Source organism: Artemia sp. Qi Xiang Cuo, chromosome 13 (assembly GCF_049724085.1).
Source record: "Artemia sp. Qi Xiang Cuo chromosome 13, ASM4972408v1, whole genome shotgun sequence".
Taxonomy (NCBI): Eukaryota; Metazoa; Arthropoda; class Branchiopoda; order Anostraca; family Artemiidae; genus Artemia; species Artemia sp. Qi Xiang Cuo.
In genome coordinates, this window is record NC_142806.1 from 61,693,346 (window position 1) to 61,718,592 (window position 25,247).

General features: G+C 35.4%; 1 protein-coding gene across 2 annotated transcripts in view; it reads left to right on the forward strand.

Moving 5' to 3' along the window:
* Window positions 1–25,247, forward strand: part of LOC148945515 (RNA-binding Raly-like protein) — a 260,929-nt gene that overhangs the window by 55,745 nt on the left and 179,937 nt on the right. For both annotated transcript variants that reach the window (XM_089098792.1, XM_089098793.1), the window contains exon 5: window positions 15,329–15,346. In XM_089098792.1, coding sequence (XP_088954918.1) covers window positions 15,329–15,346 — 18 coding nt within the window. The remainder of the gene's footprint in view (window positions 1–15,328; window positions 15,347–25,247) is intronic.

The following is a 25,247-nucleotide window of genomic DNA, read 5'->3' on the forward strand; positions in this document are numbered from 1 at the left end:
ATATATATATAGTGTATATATATATATATATATATATATATATGATATATATATATATATGTATGTATATATGATGATGATGATATATATATATATATATATGTGTGTGTGTGTGTGTGTATCTCCACCTACCTACCTCCACATCACTATTATTATATATATATATATATTATTATATATATATATATATATATATATATATATATATATATATATATATATATATATATATATATATATATATATATATATATATATATATATATATATATATATATATATATATATATATATATATATATATATATGTATATATATATATATATATATATATATATATATTATTATTATATATATATATATATATATATATATATATATATATATATATATATATATATATATATATATATATATATATATATATATATATATATATATATATATATATATATATATATATATATATATATATATATATATATATATATATATATATATATATATATATATATATATATATATATATATATATATATATATATATATATATATATATATATATATATATATATATATATATATATATATATATATATATATATATATATATATATATATCTATATATATATCTATATATATATATATATATATATATATATATATATATATATATATATATATATATATATATATATATATATATATATATATATATATATATATATATATATATATAGGGTTGTGTTCTATCCCCCTTTATATGGATTATTTTGATGGACTTTATTTTAAGGAGCACAGGAAAGGCAATGGGAGACCACGGAATCAAATGGTGAGGAAAAAGTCTCCTGGACTTGGATTATGCTGATGATTTAAACATCCTAGATGAAAGTGTGAGCAAAATGAATGAAGTTTTAGAAGTTTTGCTAGTTCAGGGTGCGAGAATTGGTTTGAAAATTAATGTTAGAAAGACCAAGTCATTAAGGCTAGGCATAAGTGAAGATGAAAAGGTGAAGTTGGCTAATGAAAAGATGGATCAGTTGGGAAGCTTCACTTACATTGGGAGTATTATTAGTAAACATGGTGTGAGCAGTGAAGATGTTAAAAATAAAATAGCCAAGGATCATGGTGTTTTTTCACAGTTAAAAAAAGTCTGGAAGAATAGCAAGATAAGTCTGCAAACCAAGTTTAGAATATTAGAAGCTACAGTGATGACAGAGGTCAAATATGGCTCTGAAGCATGGACGCTCCGAAAAGCGGATGAAGATTTGCTAGATGTTTTCCAGAAAAATTGCTTAAAGATTGTTCTGGGTACCCGGCCGGTGTGTGTGTGTGTGTGTGTGTGTGTGTGTGTGTGTGTGTGTGTGTGTGTGTGTGTGTGTGTGTGTGTGTGTGTGTGTGTGTGTGTGTGTGTGTGTGTGTGTGTGTGTGTGTGTGTGTGTGTGTGTGTGTGTGTGTGTGTGTGTGTGTGTGTGTGTGTGTGTGTGTGTGTGTGTGTGTGTGTGTGTGTGTGTGTGTGTGTGTGTGTGTGTGTGTGTGTGTGTGTGTGTGTGTGTGTGTGTGTGTGTGTGTGTGTGTGTGTGTGTGTGTGTGTGTGTGTGTGTGTGTGTGTGTGTGTGTGTGTGTGTGTGTGTGTGTGTGTGTGTGTGTGTGTGTGTGTGTGTGTGTGTGTGTGTGTGTGTGTGTGTGTGTGTGTGTGTGTGTGTGTGTGTGTGTGTGTGTGTGTGTGTGTGTGTGTGTGTGTGTGTGTGTGTGTGTGTGTGTGTGTGTGTGTGTGTGTGTGTGTGTGTGTGTGTGTGTGTGTGTGTGTGTGTGTGTGTGTGTGTGTGTGTGTGTGTGTGTGTGTGTGTGTGTGTGTGTGTGTGTGTGTGTGTGTGTGTGTGTGTGTGTGTGTGTGTGTGTGTGTGTGTGTGTGTGTGTGTGTGTGTGTGTGTGTGTGTGTGTGTGTGTGTGTGTGTGTGTGTGTGTGTGTGTGTGTGTGTGTGTGTGTGTGTGTGTGTGTGTGTGTGTGTGTGTGTGTGTGTGTGTGTGTGTGTGTGTGTGTGTGTGTGTGTGTGTGTGTGTGTGTGTGTGTGTGTGTGTGTGTGTGTGTGTGTGTGTGTGTGTGTGTGTGTGTGTGTGTGTGTGTGTGTGTGTGTGTGTGTGTGTGTGTGTGTGTGTGTGTGTGTGTGTGTGTGTGTGTGTGTGTGTGTGTGTGTGTGTGTGTGTGTGTGTGTGTGTGTGTGTGTGTGTGTGTGTGTGTGTGTGTGTGTGTGTGTGTGTGTGTGTGTGTGTGTGTGTGTGTGTGTGTGTGTGTGTGTGTGTGTGTGTGTGTGTGTGTGTGTGTGTGTGTGTGTGTGTGTGTGTGTGTGTGTGTGTGTGTGTGTGTGTGTGTGTGTGTGTGTGTGTGTGTGTGTGTGTGTGTGTGTGTGTGTGTGTGTGTGTGTGTGTGTGTGTGTGTGTGTGTGTGTGTGTGTGTGTGTGTGTGTGTGTGTGTGTGTGTGTGTGTGTGTGTGTGTGTGTGTGTGTGTGTGTGTGTGTGTGTGTGTGTGTGTGTGTGTGTGTGTGTGTGTGTGTGTGTGTGTGTGTGTGTGTGTGTGTGTGTGTGTGTGTGTGTGTGTGTGTGTGTGTGTGTGTGTGTGTGTGTGTGTGTGTGTGTGTGTGTGTGTGTGTGTGTGTGTGTGTGTGTGTGTGTGTGTGTGTGTGTGTGTGTGTGTGTGTGTGTGTGTGTGTGTGTGTGTGTGTGTGTGTGTGTGTGTGTGTGTGTGTGTGTGTGTGTGTGTGTGTGTGTGTGTGTGTGTGTGTGTGTGTGTGTGTGTGTGTGTGTGTGTGTGTGTGTGTGTGTGTGTGTGTGTGTGTGTGTGTGTGTGTGTGTGTGTGTGTGTGTGTGTGTGTGTGTGTGTGTGTGTGTGTGTGTGTGTGTGTGTGTGTGTGTGTGTGTGTGTGTGTGTGTGTGTGTGTGTGTGTGTGTGTGTGTGTGTGTGTGTGTGTGTGTGTGTGTGTGTGTGTGTGTTTGTGGGTGGGGGGGGGGGGGGGGGGGTGGGTGTGGGGGGGTGTGGGGGGGGGGGGGGGGGTGTGGGGGGGTGAGTGTGTGGGTGTGAGTGGGCATGTGCGTGTGGGTGTATGTACGCGTGAGCGTATGTGTGTGTGTGTGCATGTTTATTTATATAGATATTTGTTCTGTTGTTTCCATATATTGCAAACTTTTCCTTTTCACAGAATTCCTGTATTCAAGAGAAGTGCCAGTCCGAATCCATTTACGAGTACACATATTGACTGTGATTATTTTACACAGCAATTATTATTGCTTTACACAGCAATGCTTGCTTTTGCAGTGGTATTTATTTAGTTTCTCCACCTGTCTAAGGTTTAATAATGGTAAGAGAATGCTATGGATTATACTGAATAGGGATTATAATTCTAGAGAATATGCAGAATATAGGAATAGGAAATATCTGAAGAAATATCATGCTCCGAGTCTAAAAAATTCCACCATAGAAACTAAAGTTTGCTAATCTTTTGTTGGCAGGCCTATGAAAGAGATGTACCAAGGAGGATTTGATTGTAAGAAGCACAGACTTTGGTAGGTTTTAACAGCCCGAGTACAATGTCAGATTTCGCACCACCTCACCCCAAAACGTAGATAGATCTTTTATCTACATTGTGCCACAACACATGGTCTTATCAACTCAAAAATGCAACATGAGGAACTCCAAAAACTCCAACCCTGTTGCACCCTTAGTGTCGACACCGGTACCAAGACATAATATACTGAGTGTCTTGTATGTTGGTAAGAGATACCAAGGGTTATTATTACACATAATCATCATCATCTTCAGTGTGCTGCTCGTTTAGGGACTAAATTTGTATTATATGTTAAACTTAAAATAACCGTTTTACGTCTAGGCCAAGCGTAAATACAAGCTATATAGGCCTACATTACTCTCTAAAGTTGAACAATTCTTTGGTGATAGTTATATGAAACAAATCTACTGCTTTATGACAAATTGAGAGTAGTATTCTATCGCCCAGTTTTAATAGGACTAAAAAAATATTATAGAAAAGACGTTTATTATGTATGGTAATTAAACCATAATTTTGATAGCTCGATATTCATTTTTTTTTTCTAGCCTACTTAGTACTAAAAAAATAAAATAAAACGAAACGGCCCTACCTCCGAAAGCAGACTTCTTAAGGATCATGTAATACCACAGTTATGTAGAACATGGAATTATGTATTTCTATTCCTATAATGGAGATATTTTATCTCTTCTACATTTCCAGAAACAACTATGGAAAAGTTGATTTACAGATTTTAGATTCTGAATTTTTTTTTATTAATTTATTTTATTTATTTATTCTTGTATGTCGTTAAAAACTCCGGTTTTGACTAGGCTTTCTGAAAGGATTGAGCTGGTACGTAGGTAAAGCTTGGGCGCAGAACTTAACTAAAGTAAGTCTTGTTGTGAAATGACGGAATAGTGGAGGGATTAGAAAATTCTTATCGGCACATCCATGAGAAGTATTCATCAGATCTCAAATGACCTTAAATAATAAGCGTTATATAACCGAATAAAAACCGTTTTTTCCAAATTTCTTTTATGTACGCACTGTTAATGAAAGCTCTACAAAAACAAACAAGAAACGTTGTAAATACAATTGTAAGTCAACGCTGAATTTGCACCCTCAAAAAGATGTATAGACCTACAGAGGCGGTTTTAGGGGAAGACAGAAGGGATGCTTGCCCCGGGCGCCGAATTTCAAATAAATAATGTAACGGTTATAATCATTTTGTAATTCTTTATATTTATTTTTGTTAAAATAAAGTAGATGCAAAACTTTGTTAGTACAGAAAGTAAGCTACTGTTGTCATTTCTCGTAATTTTTGGACTATTGTGTTTTCTCATGCTTCCTTTCATTGACGAAGATTTTTATTTTTTAGTTCTTTTTTTTTTGCCTTCGCTATGCTAATTTTGAAGATTTTTTTTTCATATATTAGACAGAAAAGGCAATAAATCTTCACAGCAAAAAGTTTTAACATTTATATATTTACAGCTCGAAAAAGCTTTACTTCTGGCATACAATTAGTATTAATATAATAAATTATGAGAATCATTATATTTTTTAATAGACATTCAAAACTTCATTCTTGTCATAAATTTCTTTGGTAAGGTCTGGCAGTGCCAGACTGATTCTAAGTGTTCTGCCCTTGCTGATTTCTGATGAACAGTACAAACTGATATTTAGTTTGTTATTAGGTTGTGATATTATGTCACAGGCGTGCCAATGAAGGGGGGAAGGGGAGCAATTGCCCACCTAGACTTTGAAAATACATTCTTATTCCTATTTCACAGCTATTTTCTATTTTAGATATGTGCTATATTAAAGAAGCGAGACTGGCTAACTGGTCATTTTTATTTGTCACCTCAGCGTTTCGTTTATTCACAGCTATTAAATGGAATTATACTCCTAAAACCTCTAAAAATGGTACCAGTTCGAAACACAACACAAATTTATATGCCCACCCCTACCATAGGAAGTGCCTACGGGAAACCAATATTAATAATAATAATAATTAAAACAAGACCCCGGCGCCGCGCGGACGGATCGACCGAAAGCTGCCGACGAGAGGCCCAGTTGAACGCCACCGAAGTGTCGTACCGCCACCGGCGTGCCACGGGCACGCCGCCACCGGCAGAGGCGGCGGCGTTCGGTCGACTTTAAGTTAATTTTGCGGCAATTCTTTATTGCATCAACCGCAAAGTCGGAGCTTTTTCTTCTCGTGTGGTTTAGTATTTCGATTTTCCTCATTAGAAATCAAGCAGGGGTGGCACTATTCCCGAATTTTCGGGTATTTTCCCAAAAATCTATGCGTCACCCCGAAAAAAAATTCGGTTCCCCGAATCCCCGAAAATCACGCAATCATGGTGCCACCCCTAGTGATTTATCACCAGTGACTTTACCTTCCAAATATTACTTATCATACCATAATTCTTCACTACTCTCTTGTTCATTAATTTTCGTCTCTTTTGTTACTTTGCATAAAAACCAGACAGATGAAATATGAAATTGCAAATATTGTAATATAGACAGTTCTTCATATGTTGACAAAAAAAAGTATTGTCTTTATGAAATGAGTTTAAATCGTTCCGAATGCAATTTCCCAATCGCTATTTCTTAAATTATTCGTAGTCAAGAATTTTATTGTCAAGTTGAATAGAATTACAGAACGCATTCACTACTATACAGCTTCAGCCTTCAGTTGGATTTTGAAATTGACAGCAGACAGATTGTTTCTACAGCTGAATTGTAAGTTTGCATATTTTTTTTATTTTTTTTTTGCTGTTTTTAGATAATATTTTCTTAATGTTTAATACTCAATTGTTGAACCCTGATAGAAAATACAATCTTCTTTCCGAAACATTTTTACCCCCCCCCCCCCAAAAAAAAAACAAAAAAACCTTCTATATAGACAAAATTTAGCTATAGACTAAGCTATGTACAAGGTTGGGGAATTAAAGATTGAACCGGAAGTTACCCCAAAAATATGCTTCATAAATAAATTGTAAATCATTGCCTATAGGGGGGGGGGGTAGGGGGCTATCGTTTTTAAATGATAATACCTTATTTTTTTTTTATTGAAAGCAGGGATGCCAAAAAGATAATTATTTTTTTCATTTAAAGTGGGCACAGAAGAAAATGATATCAAATTCCCAGGAAAACCACTGAAGTATTTTGATAGACCCAGGGCCCCCCATTAGGACTTATTCATTGTCTTGAGTATTTTGCAATTTCTCATAGGCTACTGGCCTAATTTGGCTTTTGTGTGTGCTTCCTTTTAATTAGATTCTTTGGATCTTATTGAAAGCCACGGCGAATCTATGACTCAGTTTTTCAGTAATTTGAGGTATATCTGAATAATTTCGACATTTCTGTTGTTGTCTTTGTACCCCTTTACTCATACCTTCAATTTTTTTTTTGTTTAAGGAACACTAAGCTGTTTAACGTTATTTTGCGTGTTTGTTTGAACCATACAGTGACCTAGTTAATTATTAAGTAAATTATTTTTCTAATGAAAGCTGAGACGGTATCCTATCAAGGTGGTATCCAGAGGGGGGGGGGGGGGTAGGGAGGTATTAAATTTAAATTATAAGATCTTCTAATTTTTTTCTTATTAAAAGCAGAGATCCCAAAAAGTTAATTTTTTTTTAATTTAAAGCAGAAACGGCATCCTATCAAGGTGGTATCCTGGGGGGGGGATGCTAGTGAGCTATCATATTTAAATGATAATACCTCGATTTTTTTTAAAGCAGGGGTGCCAATAAGTTAATTATTTTTTTTTACTTAAAGCAGAGACGGTATCCTATCAAGATGATATCCAGCGGGGGGGCATAGGGAGTTATTACATTTAAAAGATAGTACCTTGATTTTTTTTTATTGAAAGCAGGGATGCCAAAAAGTTGACAAAAATTAACAATGTGAGTTATACTTCATACAGCACTTGCATGGTTTTGTCATCCAAAGGGAAAGGGACAAATGCGTTCAACCCGTTTTTTTTCTTATTGATGAAATGGGTTTACTTTGAAAACATTCATTCATAAGTACCAGGCAGATTCACACTAAAACGAATTGGTGTGACGAAAGCGATATCGACATCCCCTCCTAACGTTGCGCTCGAGTGACAATGGCACCCTTTGTCCAGTGCCCAAGTTACATTAAAAGGCCAGGTCATAATAAAAGCTTTCAATTTGGGAGGTTCAAGGAGGAGTCTTATGACTTCAGGGTACTAGATGTTGCAACGTTCTTAAGTATCTACAGTGGTTTAAAAAATTCCATCACCCCACAAATGATTACCAAAAATATACACAAATATAACAAATTTAACATTTGGAATATTATAACACTTTTTTCAAACCTTTGAAGAAAAGCAAAAAAGGCTAAATACCCCTAACTACGCTTAAAAGCTGTTTTAAAAAGAAACTCTTTGGAGATTTCCATGGAAATGACCATAGCAAAAGCTTTCAGCCTGGGTGGGGATCGAAGAGGAGTCTTTAAGTATTTGAAAACATGTGACTTATTGTTGCGACTTTCTTAAATTTGGTAATTTTTGTGAGCATTTGGAAATCAAAGCTTAAACTCAATAACTGATACTAAGTGTCCTAACATTTTGCTTGGATTAAAAGTGATGAACTAGGATGAAAATCCCAACATCTTCCTCGAGCTACTTCAGTCTGCATATTATTTCATTTAATTACATTTAAAATGGATGAGCTTTTCATTTTTTACCTAAGAAAATAGTTGGCACTACATTTTTCTTCATATCGAATAAACCATTAAGTGTTTTTTGTTTCATTGTAGTTAAAGTGTTCTCATGTGAGGTGTTCATCATGTATTTTTCAGTTTGATAAATTTACTCCTTTTAGATGCAGTTTATAATTTGACGGATATTAGGTATTTATCAGTTTATAATTTGGAATGAATCCCCAAAAAAAAAAATTAATAATATCCAAAAGAGCAGCCAAAACCAATAAAAAAGCAGCAGTTCAGCCTTAGCCTATATGACATATATTCTATAAAGAAGCCAAAAAAAAACCTTTAAAATGCATTTTTTTAATTGTTATTAAAAACAGTTTTTAATATAAGAAGGCTTTTTAGGAATCTAAAAGAGCAAAAAAAAAACAATCAATATCAAAGTCGCCCATTTCAACTGTTTTAAAGGTGACAAAACAGATATAGGCAGAGGGCATTATGAAAAAAATAAGCTTCTAAGTTCAAAGTTATATTCAAAGTTTTTACCCAGATAACTGACGAATTTTGTGATACGGTATTTGAAGTTTTGTATGCAGCAATACTCGTTGAAAAAAAACTGCTAATTTTGATAATTATTTATGTTAAGAATACATAGCTAATAGATACTTAAACTACTCGTATAATGCAAGGGTTCTGAAACGTCACAGCCATTTCGTTTCCACCAGATTTCTACTTTTCTTGATGAATAACAAGGAAGACAAGTTTCCAGCCAGCGACTTGTGAATTTTTGAACTCATGAATAGGCTCGAATCTGTTGTAAATTTAGCTGTGATTTGAGAAAGACTGATGAAAACATTAATGTTTGCGGTCAACATTGATCGCGCCGGCGGCACGCCACCGACATCTTACCGGTGGCGCGGCGTGGCGCGCTATTTTTTGCCCCGCCGCCACCGGTCTTCCCTCATCGACGCGGCGCCGGGTTCTAATTAAAACACATTCTAGACTTTTGGCTCTTTACTACAGGCAACGCTGGAGCTTTGCTTCTAAAATAATTTTGAGTCCGAATTTTTTATAGGCAATCAGTAACTAAAACACAAACACTAACAAAAGCACTAAAATAAAATACTCAAACTAAAACACTTACAAATTACTGACTAGCTATATTTTTGGTAAACTCTGAAATGATTTTAGTTAAATCAGTTTAATCAGCATCAGTTAAACTTTAGCGTAGAGAGTGAAGAATTTGAAGGAGGTGGAAACAAACTTAATGTACCTTTGTCGTTAACACAACTATTTGTCGTTGAAGGCTCGACGAGAATCAAGAACATGACCTAACCCCACAATTTTGATTTAGTTTCAAGTTCTTAAAGCACAACCAATTGGAAAGCTTCATTATAAATTCTTAGCTGTATAGACAAAAACTGACAGATAAAAAAGATTTAAGGTAACAGCATGAGTAGTAACAAAGCAATGGCAACAAATTGCGCTTAATAAATTGCCAATAAATATCAACGTTTCTTTGATCTGTTGGTAAGCAATGAAGTATCTCTAAAAAACTAGCTAATCCAGAAAGATAACCATTGGGTTCAAGGATGAAACAGTCAAGTCCATTCCTTAAAATTTTTAACGGAACGATAGCCTGATAATTCTGTTTTGTTTAATTTTCAAGGAACACAGCGGTTTCGGAACTGTTCTAAAAATATTTGATTTGCGTTGTTGCAGCAGTTTTCTCAGCTCACAGAATCTTGCCTTTGTTTATTGTGCTTTCATTGGGAATTTATAAATAAACAAACAAATATATATATATATATATATATATATATATATATATATATATATATATATATATATATATATATATATATATATATATATATATATATATATATATATATATATATATATATATATATATATATATATATATGTATATATATATATATATATATATATATATATATATATATATATATATATATATATATATATATATATATATATATATATATATATATATATATATATATATATATATATATATATATATATATTTCTTGTCGATTTTCTTAAATTGAACTACTTCTTGTTAATTTTATAACATATTTTAGTTTTTCTATTTGAGCCTTACAATTTTATTTCATTTTTAAACTGAGGGGCCAAAACTCGAGTCAGTCGAGTTTATTTGATTTTACAACGAGTTAGAATAGAGTTTAATCAAATCAAAAACAAAATGACATGCCCGAATTACATTGATATTTTTAATTTACTTATATTGCTTCCTCTATGAAGTCTTAGCAATGTGTTTTCACTACTGTCGTTAGAGATTATTTGAATCCTTAGAATACCGTGTTTTGTGGATGCTTTACGTTCTTGACAGGTTCTTGACAGGTTCAACTACTTCTTGATGAATGACTTTTTTATTTAGATAGTTGTAGTCATACTTTACTTTTGTCTATCATAGGTTGAATAACTTCATATTTGGTTATTCGCCTGACGTCTTGTTTCTGAGTTGGGATTTTTTAGATAAATATTTTCGCGTGGATATTTATTTACGCCCTACTTTTTTTTTAAGCTGGAGATATAGATGTCAGTTTTGTTTAGTTTCTCTTATTCTGCTCTAAGGATATCTCTAAAAAAGGAGTTTTTTGTATTTTGATTTTATTTTATTTATTTCAATGTTTAAACATATCTTGAATTTAAATCTTAACGTTTTTTAATATTACCATAGTTTAAGTTAGTAAAGAGTGATGTGTCTCCCATGTATATATATTTTCTGGTCCAACCTCACGACATAGAAATCGTGGTCTTAATCACGCGGATTAAATAATTATAAAATCTTGGGAAAGGGTTAATTTCACTAAAGTTTAAATTACTAGTGCCTTGTTAAGGGCTGACGCCTATTGAACGTTAGTCTGACTTTTCATAAACGCCTCATGTGACCCTAGATTCTTAAGCATCAAATGGCTTAAATCAAAATTTCAAGATTTTTATTTACATCCCGGCAGTTGGAAGAAACAAAACTGTGCTTCTGGTTCAATCCAATTCTGTTTCTTCTGGTTCAATCGTATAATTCCTCCTCCAGCATTTTTTCTTTTTCTATTCAATCTATAGATAGAATAGAATATTCAAAAAAATTGTCAATAAACCTTTGTAGTAATATAGTAAATTTAATAGAATAGATAGAATAGAATATGCAAAAACAGAAATTTGTCAATAAACCTTATGGTTATCTGGCAATCTCTTAACTACAAAACACATAATAAAAGACTCCCCGAAATAATACGAAAAAAAAGAAAAGAATATGGAGAAAGAAAAAAAATCAGCCCCTAAAATCCCTAACACTCACGTTCAAAATAGATTCTTCAAACAAACAGAAGGATAAATGTATAGGAAGGATATAATTAAGCTGGATATTATTGTACGTAACATACTAATCACGTTACTTTGATGGTGGGCTACTTTGTCTCCCTGTTTTATTTCAATGCCTTTTTTTTACTTTAATTCTACCGGGATAGCCTTTTTCTTCTCCTTCTTGCTCAAATATTTTTTTTACTTTTTTCGGATATATACAAAATTACAGATAAAATAGAAAATACGATCTGCAAACTCGCCAATAAGCTTCATGGCTTGTGCGGCCATTGCAAACAACACAATAGTAGATTCCCCGAAGTTATTTTGAAGGAGGAATGATCGTCCGCTGAAATCCTTTTCGTGCGAAAGAAAAGCAGAAAAAAAAACAGACAATAAATTAAACATCGGAAAACTGGGGTTTTTCAACAAGCTGCAAAAAGATCACCTTATCTGCCTACAGAGCATTGCTATAAGGAAGAGCCGCTCACATGGAAGACAGAACGGCTAATCAAAACACAGGCCTTGTAGACCTCCTACACGGCTTTCTATTTTAATGAGAATTTATTGATGAAATGTATTTCCTCTTTCTTCTATAGAGGAAAACTGAATTTTATTGCATGAATTTTTAGCAAGTCTTATATAGGGAAAATAGGTATCCTTGTTGACTCCAGGTATATAATTTCGTCTCTTTATTTCTCGTTTATAAATAAAATTTCCTTCGAGTTAATCTTCCAGATGAAACGGAGAGTCTAGACAATTAATATAACATCTAGTCATTTCCCCTGTTGTGTCATGAGTGAGAAAATTCTGTTAGCAAAATAATGATGAGAGCTTAAATTTTATGAATATTTTTGCTACAAAATTACCTGTTCAATTGACTAGGTAATGATCGTTTTAATTGTCCTAAAAGATGCTATTTGCTTGTTCTTTATGCTAGTTAAAGAGTATACAAGCATTGGTGTCCATCGGAGGGGGCAAGAGAGGCACCTTTCTCTAATTTTTCACCAACCCCCTTGACAGTGGTTCCCGCAGAAAATTTTATAGGGGGGTTGGCACCGGAATAGCAGAAGTCGCGGGTGAGCATTGGTGAGCATTGTGAGCAGTAGTGGCATTCACATATTACATTTTTGACAATTGATCTCCCCGTTTAAAAATTCTCTGAAAGTTCCAACTTGATATCATAATTCCATTCTTGACATGCGCCTTTTTGACAATCTGTATGCACTTAGTTTCTTTTGATTTAGTAAAAACTCCCCCTCAATAATCTGTCAAATTTTCACCTTCATACGAATAGTCTTAATTGTACTAGTACCATAGTAGTAGTGGGAACAGTAGTAGCAACAATAGTGTTGTATTAGTAGTAGCAGTAACAGTAATAGCAGCAGTATTAATAGCAGTAGTAGCAGGTACATGTTGCCTTTGGATGAGTTGAGCATCCAACTAATAATGCCCCAGAAGTTTCCTGTTATATTGCCGTTCCAAAAATATTTCTGATATGCCCGTATCAGCAATTTGTATGTTTTGATTTTCAATTTTTCTCAATTGCCCCCTCAACGTTTGCTCAGATATTTCTTCCAATACCTTGAGCCTTGGTAATACTCGCTATAAAAGCCGTAGTTATAGTGGTAGTAGTAGTATTAGTAGCAGTTGTGGTAGCAGTAGAAGTAGTGGTAGTTGCAGTAGTAGCAGTAGCTTGCAAATATTGCCTTTTTGGTCAACTGATTATCTCGCTTATCATTTCCTGGAATTTCCTAGTTAATATGCTTAGTCAATCCTAGTTACGCCCCCTTGACAACCCACATGCACATAACGTATATTGATTTAATTAAACCCTCCCCTCGACATTCTCTGAAAGGCTGACCTGAATGCCCTTCGTATTTTTGGAAAGTAAACGTGCCCACCTTTCTCAATAACATATATCATATGTAAACAATCAACGAATTGTGTAACTTAAAGCCCTTGTCCTGATGGCTGTAGGGAACTTGACATCCCCAAAAGTATAATTACTGGACTTTTTAACAATGTTGAACATAATAGGTGTCACAAAGTTTGTGTTTTGGGAAATAGTTTTTTATGAGGGGGGCTGTTTCCTTCCAATCACTTTTGATTCTTAGAGAGGGCACTAGAACTTCCAATTTTTCCAATAAACTGAGCCCCTTCCAGAGTTTATATGATCACCCATTTCATAAAAACCTTATACGCCCCTGGGGCATAAAATACAACCCTTGCCCATGGGTTCCGGGGAGTTTTGTCAACCCTTGAGGCATTGTTATATCTTCTTTGGACTATTTTTAACAAAATGGTTATATCACAATTGCAATCACATACTTTTAGGGAAAAGATAGCTTCGGGGGGAGGGAGGGGTATCTAATTTCCCTCCATCACGTTTGACTCTTTAAAGGGAACTACAACTTTCAGTTTCCAATCAAATGAACCTCCTCTAAAGTTTACATGACCACTCCTTCCATAAGAACCCTATATGCCCCCGGGGCGTAGCTTCCAACCTTTAACCCCAGACTCTGGGGCTTCGTTTCAACCCAGAAGGCCTCGTTATATGATCTTTGGACTATTTTGAATAAAAGGACCATCTCTAAATTTCTGTTTGATTCATTTGGGGAAAAGAAACCGTGCGGAGGCTAGTTGCCTTCCAACCATTTTTACTCTTAAATAGGGCACTAGAACTTCTGATTTCCAATGGAATTAGCCCCCCTCTGAAGTTTTTAAGACCACTCTTTCCATACATAAAACCTAAAATTTTAATAATGGACAACTAGCATAACTTACAGCCATTACCCGAGGGCTTTGGGAGGCGTTCTCATCCCAAAAGACATAATTATGAACCTTTCAACTATGTTGAACAAAATCTTTGTCTAAAAATTTTCATCGGGTATGTTTGAAGAAATGGTGGGCATGGAGGGGGGGGGCTGGTTGCCCTCCAATCACTTTTGACTCATAAAATGCGTACTAGAACTTTCAATTTCTAATCGAATGAGCTCCTTTTGAAGTTTCTGCGACAACTCCTTCTTTACAAAGTGCACTGGTCTAAAACCAAAAAAAAATATAATAATACGTTGTATCAACATCGTTCTTTACTTAGGCAGCGCTATTGCGCTACCTATGATTTCAGGATTCATCATTATTTTTATAGCAGTTTAATTGTTCTAAGATTGACAATTTTTTTATTCTGTGGTATTTTGTAAAATCTAATAATTCCTTATCGGGGTTAATACTGGAAAATCAATTGTTTTTTCACCCTTTTCGAGAAACATTCTTGTGATTAGACCATATTTTTTAAGTATTTGTGGTTAAAAGGCCATTTCAGGGGCCTTACCATTTTGAATTATGTCAAACCACTAGAACAAGGCTAATTTTACGCTCATGGAAAATATTATCATATTTTTTTTATATTTCAAGAATTATTCTTGTTTTCTAAAAAACTATTTTTTTAAATTCACGATGCTGTTTTCCTCAATTTTGCAAAATCTTTGATAAATTTTCGTTGAGAAGTGATACTCAAAGCCAATTATTTGTATTGAGGCCACTATTGTACAATAAGCTGTATATCTACTTTTTGCACATTATTTATTAAATATTCGAGGAAAACTTAGTTATTCCATATTTTACAATTTACGCTTGTTTATCAGTCCCTATTATTTTTGTCAGTTTATTTTTCGTCTTTTTGTTCCTTATTATTTTACTTCTGCTTTTGAATTTTTTGAAATTTTAACACTCGTTTTTTTCTTCCAGGGACTATTTCTACGATAGGTAAGTAACGTTTCCGATAATATCGATAATCTTTTCGGTCTGGTTTTATTAGTTTTAAGCAAAAAAGGGAAGGTTTTCTTACAAATGTAAAGACCGAAGCTGAAACTTATAATGAAAAATGTTACTGCTTCGGTTATTATGCAAGCTATATCTACAAAACTAGCTAAAAAAAAATCTGCCTCGTGACCTTTTTCAGTACCTATAGGATTCTAAATACGTTTGCTTTACTTAAAACTGAACCTAGTTGAGGTTTTTAAGGAATTATAATTCTGTACTAGAAGTTACCAACATCATGGCCTGTGAAGGAGCATTAAAATCCTTATATATTAGTTTTCTATTATTTACAGGATCCTTAGACCTTAGACCTTAGCTCCTCCTGTACCTCCATCAGCACACAGGGCGTCCATTAACAGCCTCCAATCATCCCGCAAACGAGCTGCGGCGTAGATGTCCTCCCACTCTGGGATTAAGGATGGATGAAGGGCTCTCCTGTCCCACTCATATGTCCTGCGAAGCGTGTTTTTAGGCCTTCCTCGTCGACGTGTGTCATCTGATTGCCATTGGAGAAGCATATTCGGTAGTCTCAATCCTGGCATACGGATAACAAGGCCAAGATAGCGCCATCTTTGTTGCCTGACTACATCAGTGACATCAGGCTGGTCTGTGAAGTGGCGAATTTCCAAGTTTGTTATCCTATTCTTCCAGTTGATGTTCATGATACGTCGAAGACGGTTGTTTTCATATGAAATGAGTCGTTTTTCCTGCTCATATGTGAGTTCTAAACATTCCATCGCGTACGTCAAGATCGAAAGGACGTTGCTTCTGAAAAGGCAAAGTTTTTTACCTGGAGTGAGTACTTCGCTGATCTCCAGACTGGCCGGAGTCATTGAAATTCTGAGCTTGCCAGGGCTATTCATGTTTTCAGCTCTTTTCGGAATCGTCACTAAACGAGACGGTGCTACCAAGATATCGGAATTTGCCGACTTGCTCTATGCTTACAGTCCCCAACTGTATATTCATCGGTGAGTTAGTGGTTGACATCGCTTTGGTTTTGGGGGCGTTGATATGTAACCCAAACTGCTCGGCTCTTTCGGCTAACTTGCATAAAAAGTCTTGAAGTTTGCTTTTGTCTTTCTCCATCAATCCAACATCGTCTGCAAAGATAAGATCTTGGACTAGTCTGCCTGCAATTTTGATCCCGTATCCATCAATTCGCCTGAATATGTAGTCCACTATGAGAATAAAAAAGAATGGAGACAATAGGTATCCTTGTTTGACACCTGTCATCACTTTGAAATACCTTGTATTTCCTTCGGAGGTTCTCACGCAGCATTCGGTGTCTTCGTACATTGGTATGATAAGGCGAACCAGCTTTTCCGGAATACCGTAGAAGATCAGGATCCTCCATAGTATTGGGCGGTCTATTGAGTCGAACACTTTTTCAAAGTCGACAAACAATAGATATAGATGTTTTCTCCACTCGTTTGATTCTTTAAGCATGGTGCGCAGTGTGAATATCAGATCGGCGAAAGATCTTTTTGGTCGGAAACCATGTTGCTCCTTAAGTAAATGCGGGTCTAAAGCAGCTTGAAGTCTTGTCAGGATGATTATGCAGAAGAGTTTTCCGGGTATCGAGAGGAGGTTGATGGCTCCGTAATTGCCACAGACTGTCGCGTCTCCTTTTTTGAACAATTTAATAATGGTTCCTGCTCTCCAGTCTTTGGGGACTTTTTCTTTTTGCCAGAGGAGGGAAAAGAAGACTAAGCCCACTGAAAGGGACCTGCGGATCGATAACTTGAACATTTCTCCAGCTATACGGTCACTACCTGGAGATTTTCCATTCTTTAGCTTATTCGAGGCTGAAAGGATCTCATCCGCCGTTGGCTCGTCTTCATTAATGAGGATATCCTAAAATGGGCTGTCCGGAATATCTGGTGAAACAGAAGGGGACGGGATGATTTACAGGATGGCTGTGCAATATTATGCTCCAAATAAAACATAGAGTTTTTTGGAGTTGGCATTGTGTTTTCAGTAGAGTACTGGTTTCAAAAATTTTGCAGATAACTGGAATATCATAAATCAGTTTATGTGAGCTAGTTTTGTAAATATATCCTGTATAAAATCTGAAGCAATAATTTTTATTGTTTTAAGTTTCAACTGAGCTCTTTACTTACGTTGACGGGACCTTATACCAGGTTTGGTGTGGAGATGAGGTTATGTTGACAAATTGGATGCATTTAATGTCTTTTGATTCAGTGTTCATTCAGAGTTCATGGTGAAAAGACCTGTTTTGGGTGTAAACCTATTGCAAAGGATTATATCAATGCAGACGAAAAAAATAGCTTTCTCCTGGATTATAAACAAACCTGTGTGGCAAGTTTATCTTTAATGAACTTAATTTACTATTATTCAGCGCTCGTTGCCTGACCATCACGTGTACTTCGCGTGTGTTGGTTTAAATTATTTTTGAAGTGAATTTATAATGAGATGAGCGTACATTTTTAAAAACTTTGTTTTTAAAAATTCAAGTGGTGTTGATGAAGCCGTTATTTTACGGAAAGGAGTGGACTTTTTTAAAGATTTGGAAACTATTAAGTCAGAGAAAGCAAAGCTATGGAGTTTTCTGAATGAAAATGATCCCCCTGTCAGAAGGGACACTAATGCAATTCTCAGTCACCTGCAAGATATTATAGACTTTATGAAGAAATGTGATGCCGATGGAAAACAGCTCCCTTGTTTTGTCATCAAAAGGCCAACAGAAGTCCCTGTTATCTCGGCTACAGCGTTTAGACACGTCACAGCCAAGCTTACGAGCATTGAGCAAGCGATTTCGCTAGTTTCTGCCAAGATTGATTCGTACAATCTGAACTTTCCTCAAATACCTGTGATTAGCCAACCTGCTGCGTGTGATACGCATACTACGATTTTTATCTCCGATCCCCCGCCTGAGCATGGTGACCCTCTAAAGTGAAAATCAGTAATAGACTCGATTTCTGGTCATCAGCTGGTGTCCAGAGTGCGAGCAATTAAAAAGCGGTGGACGGTGAATATTGAGAAATATGCAGCTGAAGATTTTTGCAAATCAGCAAAGGAAGCTCTACCTGGTTCTAGTGTGAAAGTTTTATCTAAAAAATACACTGCTGTTATTCGAGCAGTACCGTCTGATTTTTACCTTGAAATACTAAGGAACTAGTTTGGTATAATCGGGTCTAGTCGATTTGGAACAAGCAAATCGGTTAAGCTTGAATTTGCAGACGCGATTACTAAAGGATCATTTCTGTGAAACGGTGTGAAGATTGGGTATGAAAACTTCCGTCTTTATGAGCTCAAGCAATTGCCAAAGTGTTGCTTCAAGTGCCGTTCCCCTGGGCACTTGGAAAGTGCATGTACTAGTAGCACTCCTAAGTGCGCTCGTTGTGCTGGACCGCATTTATCTACCAACAGTGATCGTTGTACGGAATCTCCGAAATGTGCCAACTGTGGAGGATATCATCCTTCTAACAGCCGACGATGCTCTGTGATCAAGAAGATCACTGATAAGGTCTATTCTCAGAGATTAATCTGGACATAAGTATAGTATCATTTAATATTAATGGAACGAGAGGCAAGGACTTTTTTATTGATGATCTGTATGTTAATTACGACGTTGTTTGTCTCCAAGAACATTTACTGACCGCCTTTAGCGAAAATTTTCTGAGACGAAGCAGTGATCATGTTTTTTTTTGTGCGTCCAGCCCAAAATTACGCGTGGCCGCCCTTCTGGCGACTTAGCATGTGTTTTTAAGAAAAATATTTCTGGTGTGAGCCCTGTGCTTTTCCAATCAGATGACACTTTTATTGCGGTGTGTCTTGGTAATGTTGTACTAATTAATGTGTATCTGCCATATAATGATCGTTCAATTCGTTCACTTCAGAATTTCTCTTGTGCTTGTAATGGTCTTAAAACTTTAATTCAAAAGATATCGGATAACGGGCTTCATTTTGTTATTGCTGGTGATTTTAATACCGAACTGGTTTCTGATAATGTAAGGAATGGTTAGCTTTTTGATTCTCTCCCGGCTTATAAAATTGTTCGGAAGTCCTATGATTATACGTATATTCACCATTCACGTAGTAAATCAGACATTGATCACGTTATTTGTTCTGCAGCTCTTGTCTGCTCGCCAGTTACGGTTCATTTTGACGAGAATGATCTTGATCCTCTTCCGCTGTCTTTTTGTTTATCAAAGTCTGTTGTTTGTTCTGGGAGTATGTCTAAGAGTCGTGGTGTACTTTCTAAATGGTTTTATAAGCTTGATTGGAATGATGCGAATTTTTCTGTTTATCTTATAACATTGGCTTTACTTCTAAGTACGATTTATGTTCCGTATCAGCTTTTGCAGTGTAGTCAGAACTTTATTTATGCTAAATATGAAATAGACCGATATTATAATTCTATCCTCTCTGCTATGAAAGAAGCTGAAAAAAATGCTGTCCCAGTAAAGCGAATCCGAAAGAATACTCAAAAGCCTCTTTGGTCGCCTGACCCTAACCTTAAGGTCTGTAAAAAATAAAGCTAAATTTTGGCTAAAAGTTTGGATAGACTGTGGTCGGCCTAGGTCCGGTAATGTTTTTCTTATTAAACAGAAAACTAAATTAGAATTTAAGAAGTATCTAAAAAGTGTCCGATACCGAGGGCTTGATTTTCCATCTTCGTCTAAAGATTGGAGGAAAGTAATTAATTCAAGTAAAACAGACGATTCTGATGTAAGTAGTAATGCTATTCCACCAAGCTCTTGGCATGCATATTATTTGAAGATTTTCTCCGTTTTGAATTATTCTGTTCATAGAAAGTTTGGTGAAGCGTTTGTTAAAATTGTCCCTAGATTTCTAAGTCAGCGCTTTGTTTTGCCTATATCGCGTTGTGAAGTTTCGAATGCTTTGAATCATCTTAAGTCGAAATCTATTGATGCTGATGGTATCTCTAAAATACATCTAACTCTCCAATGTGCTGAACTTGTGTCACATCTTGCGCTTTTGTTTCAAATGTGCTTGGCATCTTCTGTCGTCCCGGAAAGCTTTTTGTGTGGCAGCATGACTTCAATTTAAAAAAGAGGTAAACCGCCAACAGATTGCTCTTCTTACCGCCCAGTTTTAGTTTCTTGCAATATTAGCAAGGTCTTCGAGTACATTCTTTTACCTAATTTAAATCAAAACATTTCTTTCTTTGGTGAAAATCTACTTGGTTTCAGACCTGGTGTGGGGTGCCAACATGCTCATCGTGTCCTTTCTTCTATTCTACTTTCTGATTCCTCTAAGGGTAAAGGCGTATATCTCTGTATACTTGATTTTTCAAAGGCTTTTGATTCTGTTGTTCATAACCAGCTTTTCTTTTCTTTGGCATTTTCTGATGTTAATTAGAATCTTGACAAGTGTGAATTCTTATCTTATAATCTGTCTTCGTCTATTCCTCTGGTATGTAATCAATTTTCTGTACTTTCTGTCTCTTCCTTTTGGTGGCTAGGTATTACTGTTTCTAACTCTCTAGCTTTCTTTCGTAAACAGATTGTTGCTGATTCAGTAAGAAAAATTCAGTTCAGTTATTCAAAAATTGTAGCAAACCATGGAAAATATAACAGAAGAGCTCTATGGCTCTCGACTTTTTCTGATAATTCTGTGCTTTGTTTTTTGGGTGTTCATTCTGTTCTTTAGCTGCAGGATTTAAAAAAAGATTAAAGTTACATATTTGAATTTTTGCAAATTTCTTCTTTCTCTGCCGCCATGGACTAGAAATCGGTATCTAGTTAAAAATTTCTATGTTACGGATGTAACTCAAAAGTTCGGTGACCTACACAAAAAGCTTTCTGCAGATTCATTTTGTAATATTGGCCCTGACCACGGTCTTTTACAGTTCTTTTCTTAGTTTAATTTAATTGCTAGTGTTTGTTGATGTTCTTTTTTGTTTTTCTTTTTTATCATTATGTTTATACTCCACTTGTACTACCTGTTGTCTTGTAGTTGTGGGTAATAAATGATTGATTGATTGATTGAATACCCTTAAGCATTGATGTGATTTTGCACGTATCCCTTTCGAACAAATTTTACACATAATATCTTTTTATTTAGTTCAGCATACCATCAACGTTCCATTAAAGTCTCAGCTTAATAACCTTAGCTTTTCCTCAGGTGTTGCAGATACACTATTTTGACAACCTAGATGAATATAGTGTCTTTTGATTTAGTCCATTATCCAATTAATATTACATGAAACTTTTAATTTAATAACCCTGGCTGTTTCTGAGATATCGCAGATATTGCATATTGACAATCTAGATGTAAACAGGATATCTTCATTTTGTTTGTTAACCCTCTCAACATTCCCGGAAAAGATGATCTCAAAACTCTCAATCATCCCTGATTTATTTTTGATACAGTCTTTTGACATCCCGGATGACCATAGTGTTTTTTATTTTAGTTAAGTATCCCACTCAAGATACCCGGAAGATTACCGTCTTATTAGGGTCTTAGACCATTACAAATTGATTGGGTATCTTAGAACTTGCATTCCTGGCATTTTTGCCCTTTTTGGGCAAAAAGTAGTGTTTATGGCAAAAAATAGCAGAAAACACCACTTTGCTGTGTTTCGTTCCCTTTTTGTTAGTTAAAAATGGTAAGTAGATATTGTAATTCCTCTCAAACAAGCCCTCTTTGAAAGTTTTAGGGCCATTGACTCGACATGAACAATATTGGGATGGATCAAAATATAAAAGAAAAAAGTAGACACATAAGTCCGTCCCACACAAAAAAGGAACTTTCTTTGCTGTTCAAGGTGTGACTAATTCTCCTATTTATTTAATTCTCCTATTTTTTTTTACCATTGAAATTTTAATGATAGGTAAATTTTTCATTTTGATCTGATGCAATTTTTGAGGGGTTTCAGGCTCTTTTCTAAATTCTTTTTTTTTTTAGCAATAAACTTTTACTATTATGTTTAATGGAAATAATAGTCAAAATCCTGAAACAGCTTTTAGTGGAAATTTTTTCTAACAGGACAGTTATTTTGCACAAAATTTGTAAATTTTTGTTTGTATGAGCCGTGGTTTGCTCTTACTAGGTTGCAGCTACCGCTGTAACCGTAAACTCATGCCACTATGCCAACAGCCTTATACTTGTAGTTAAATAAAAAACAAGTTTTTTCAACTGAAAGTAAGGAGCGACATTAAAACTTAAAACGAACAGAAATTATTATGTATATGAGGGGGTTCGCACCCTCGTCAATACCTCACTCTTTACGCTAAATGTCAAGTTTTGTCCCTTTTCTTTAAGAATTACTCCCAAATCACAAAGGCTGTTTAATAAATAGAATAAAGGCTGTTTAATTTTAGAATAAATAGCTCTTTTAAAAGTACTAAAAAAAAAAAACTTCAGCGTTAACAGCAAAGTATTGACGAGGGGGCGTTCCCCCTCGTATATGTAATAATTTCTATTTGTTTTAAGTTTTAATGTTGCTCCTTACTTTCAGTCGAAAAATACTTGTTTTTTTATTTAAATTCTGATCGTTTTTTATAATCTGGGAAATACGGCTCAACCTCCATGGAAAATTCACTTCCCCCACGAAAAATACCTCCATGGAAAGATTCTCCCACGTAACCCCACCCTGACCCCCCACCTTTGTTTACTTCCCAATAACCAATACAATATGTAAACAATGGGCCAATTTCATAACATGCAGCCCTTCCTCTGGGGGACGGGGGGGGGGGGTGTTAAGTCATCCTCAAAGACATAGTTATTAGATATGTCGACTATGCTGAACTAAATGGCTATCTCAGAAATTTAGTCGGGTGACTTTGGGAAAATATGAGCATGGGAGGGGGGGAGGGGGCTAGCTGCCCGTCAATATTTTTGGTCACTTAAAAAGGGCCTAAAACTTTACTTTTGATTTCCGACCAAATGAGCCTTCTCACGAACTCCTACAATCACTGGGTCGAGGTGATCACCCCTGGGAAAAAAAACAAACAAAAACAAATAAACACGCATTTGTGATCTTTCTTCTGACAAAAAATGCATAATTCCACATTTTTGTACATAGGTGCTTGAAACATCTACAGTAAGGTTTTCTGGTTTGTTGAATCTGATGGAGATATTTTCATTAAGATCACTTTATGTTTTGGGAGTGTTTCTCCTTTTTCAACAATTAATTAAAAAAACTTTTTCCACAAAATAAGTTTTTCAAAGAAAAGCAAAGAACTCCATTAAACAAAAATGAGCAAAAATAAAATCAAATAATCTACCAAGCGTGAAACTACCACAAATCAGCATCGATAAATAAATGAAACCCAAAACGAACAGAAATTACAATAAATAAGCAAGTTAAACTCGAAACGAGAAGAAATTAACATAAGTTGGGCTCAAAACCCCTATGCCTTCCCAAGGCCAGATCATAATTCGCAATTTACTTAAAAAAATATAAATGCTTTTACTTTTATAACTTTAATAAATAAAACAATATTAAGATTTTGATTACTAAATATCAGTATATGTATATTAAACTGACAATGCACATTCATTTGTATTTTTTTCAGTAAAGTGCAAATTATGATCTGGCCTTGGGAGGGCATAGGACTTGGCAGATTATTTGATTTTATTTTTGCTCATTTTTGTTTAATGGAGTTCTTTACTTTTCTTTGAAAAACTTATTTTGTGGAAAAAGTTTTTTTAGTTAATTTTTGTTCGTTTTATATTGACATAGTCTTTTCAGACAAAAAGAAAATAATACTTAAAATCTTTTCGTTTTTTTAAAGATTAATAGTTTGGCCTGTTATTTGTATTCTGGAGAAAAATTTTCAGCAATTTTTAACAACATACACCCTCTTAAAAATCTGGACACAAATAGAAGTGTTTAATTTAGTTTCATACCTCTTCTAGTTGACCTGAAATGGAAAACTTGATACTAATCGCAAAAAAATCTATTTACTTTCCTTTGTAACTTGAGAACACGTGCGCTACCGTATTTTGACTAAGTTAAATTTTAAGAGCAGAATTAGAACTGGAAGCTTGAACATAAAACACTTATTCATTATTGGGATACTACGGAGATGTTTTATTTGGAATTAACTTTAGCAAAAAGACTTGTTATTTGATCTTAAGGCAACATTTAGTTTTTAAACATAAAGTCAAATAATAAGGAGGGTGGGCGTGGGAGGGGGATTAGTTTTCCTCCAATCACTTTCGACTATTAAAAAGGGCATCAACCCTTTCTATTTTCAATCAAATGAGCCCTTTTAGAAGTTCCTACGACAACTCCTTCGATGCAAAGTGCCCTGGTCTAAACAACAACAACAGCAAAAAAATAATACATTATACCAACATCAGTAGAGATGGGGGTGCCAGTCGTGACTACACCACGTGGTTTATGGTTTTCTCAGTGAGAATGAAAAAACAGGAATTTTCTCACTTGGAAAAACATGAATTTTGTCACATTTATGGTTGTTTTCATGGATGGATATGTGTGTTGTTAAATTTATTTGATGTTTTTCTCGGATGTCAACATAAAATTATGTATGTTTAATGGTTTTTGTCCGTGAGAATTTGAAAAACAGAGACTTTCTCACTTTCATGGATGTCATCAACAGTTTATGTCTGTTTTATCATTTTCTCACTGAGAATAGAAAAACAGAAACCTTCTCACTTTCACGGATGTCAACAGCAATTTATGTATTTTTTATGGTTTTTGTCAGTGATAATTTGAAAAACATGAACTTTCTCACTTGGAAAAACATTAACTTTTTCACTTGGAAAACCATAAACCACGTGGTCCTGTCACGAGTAGCACCTGTGAACCTTGACATTCGCTGAGAGCGTGCACTTACAACAACAACAACCTCGACCTTGGAACACCTGTGCTGTCGACCTCAATTCACCT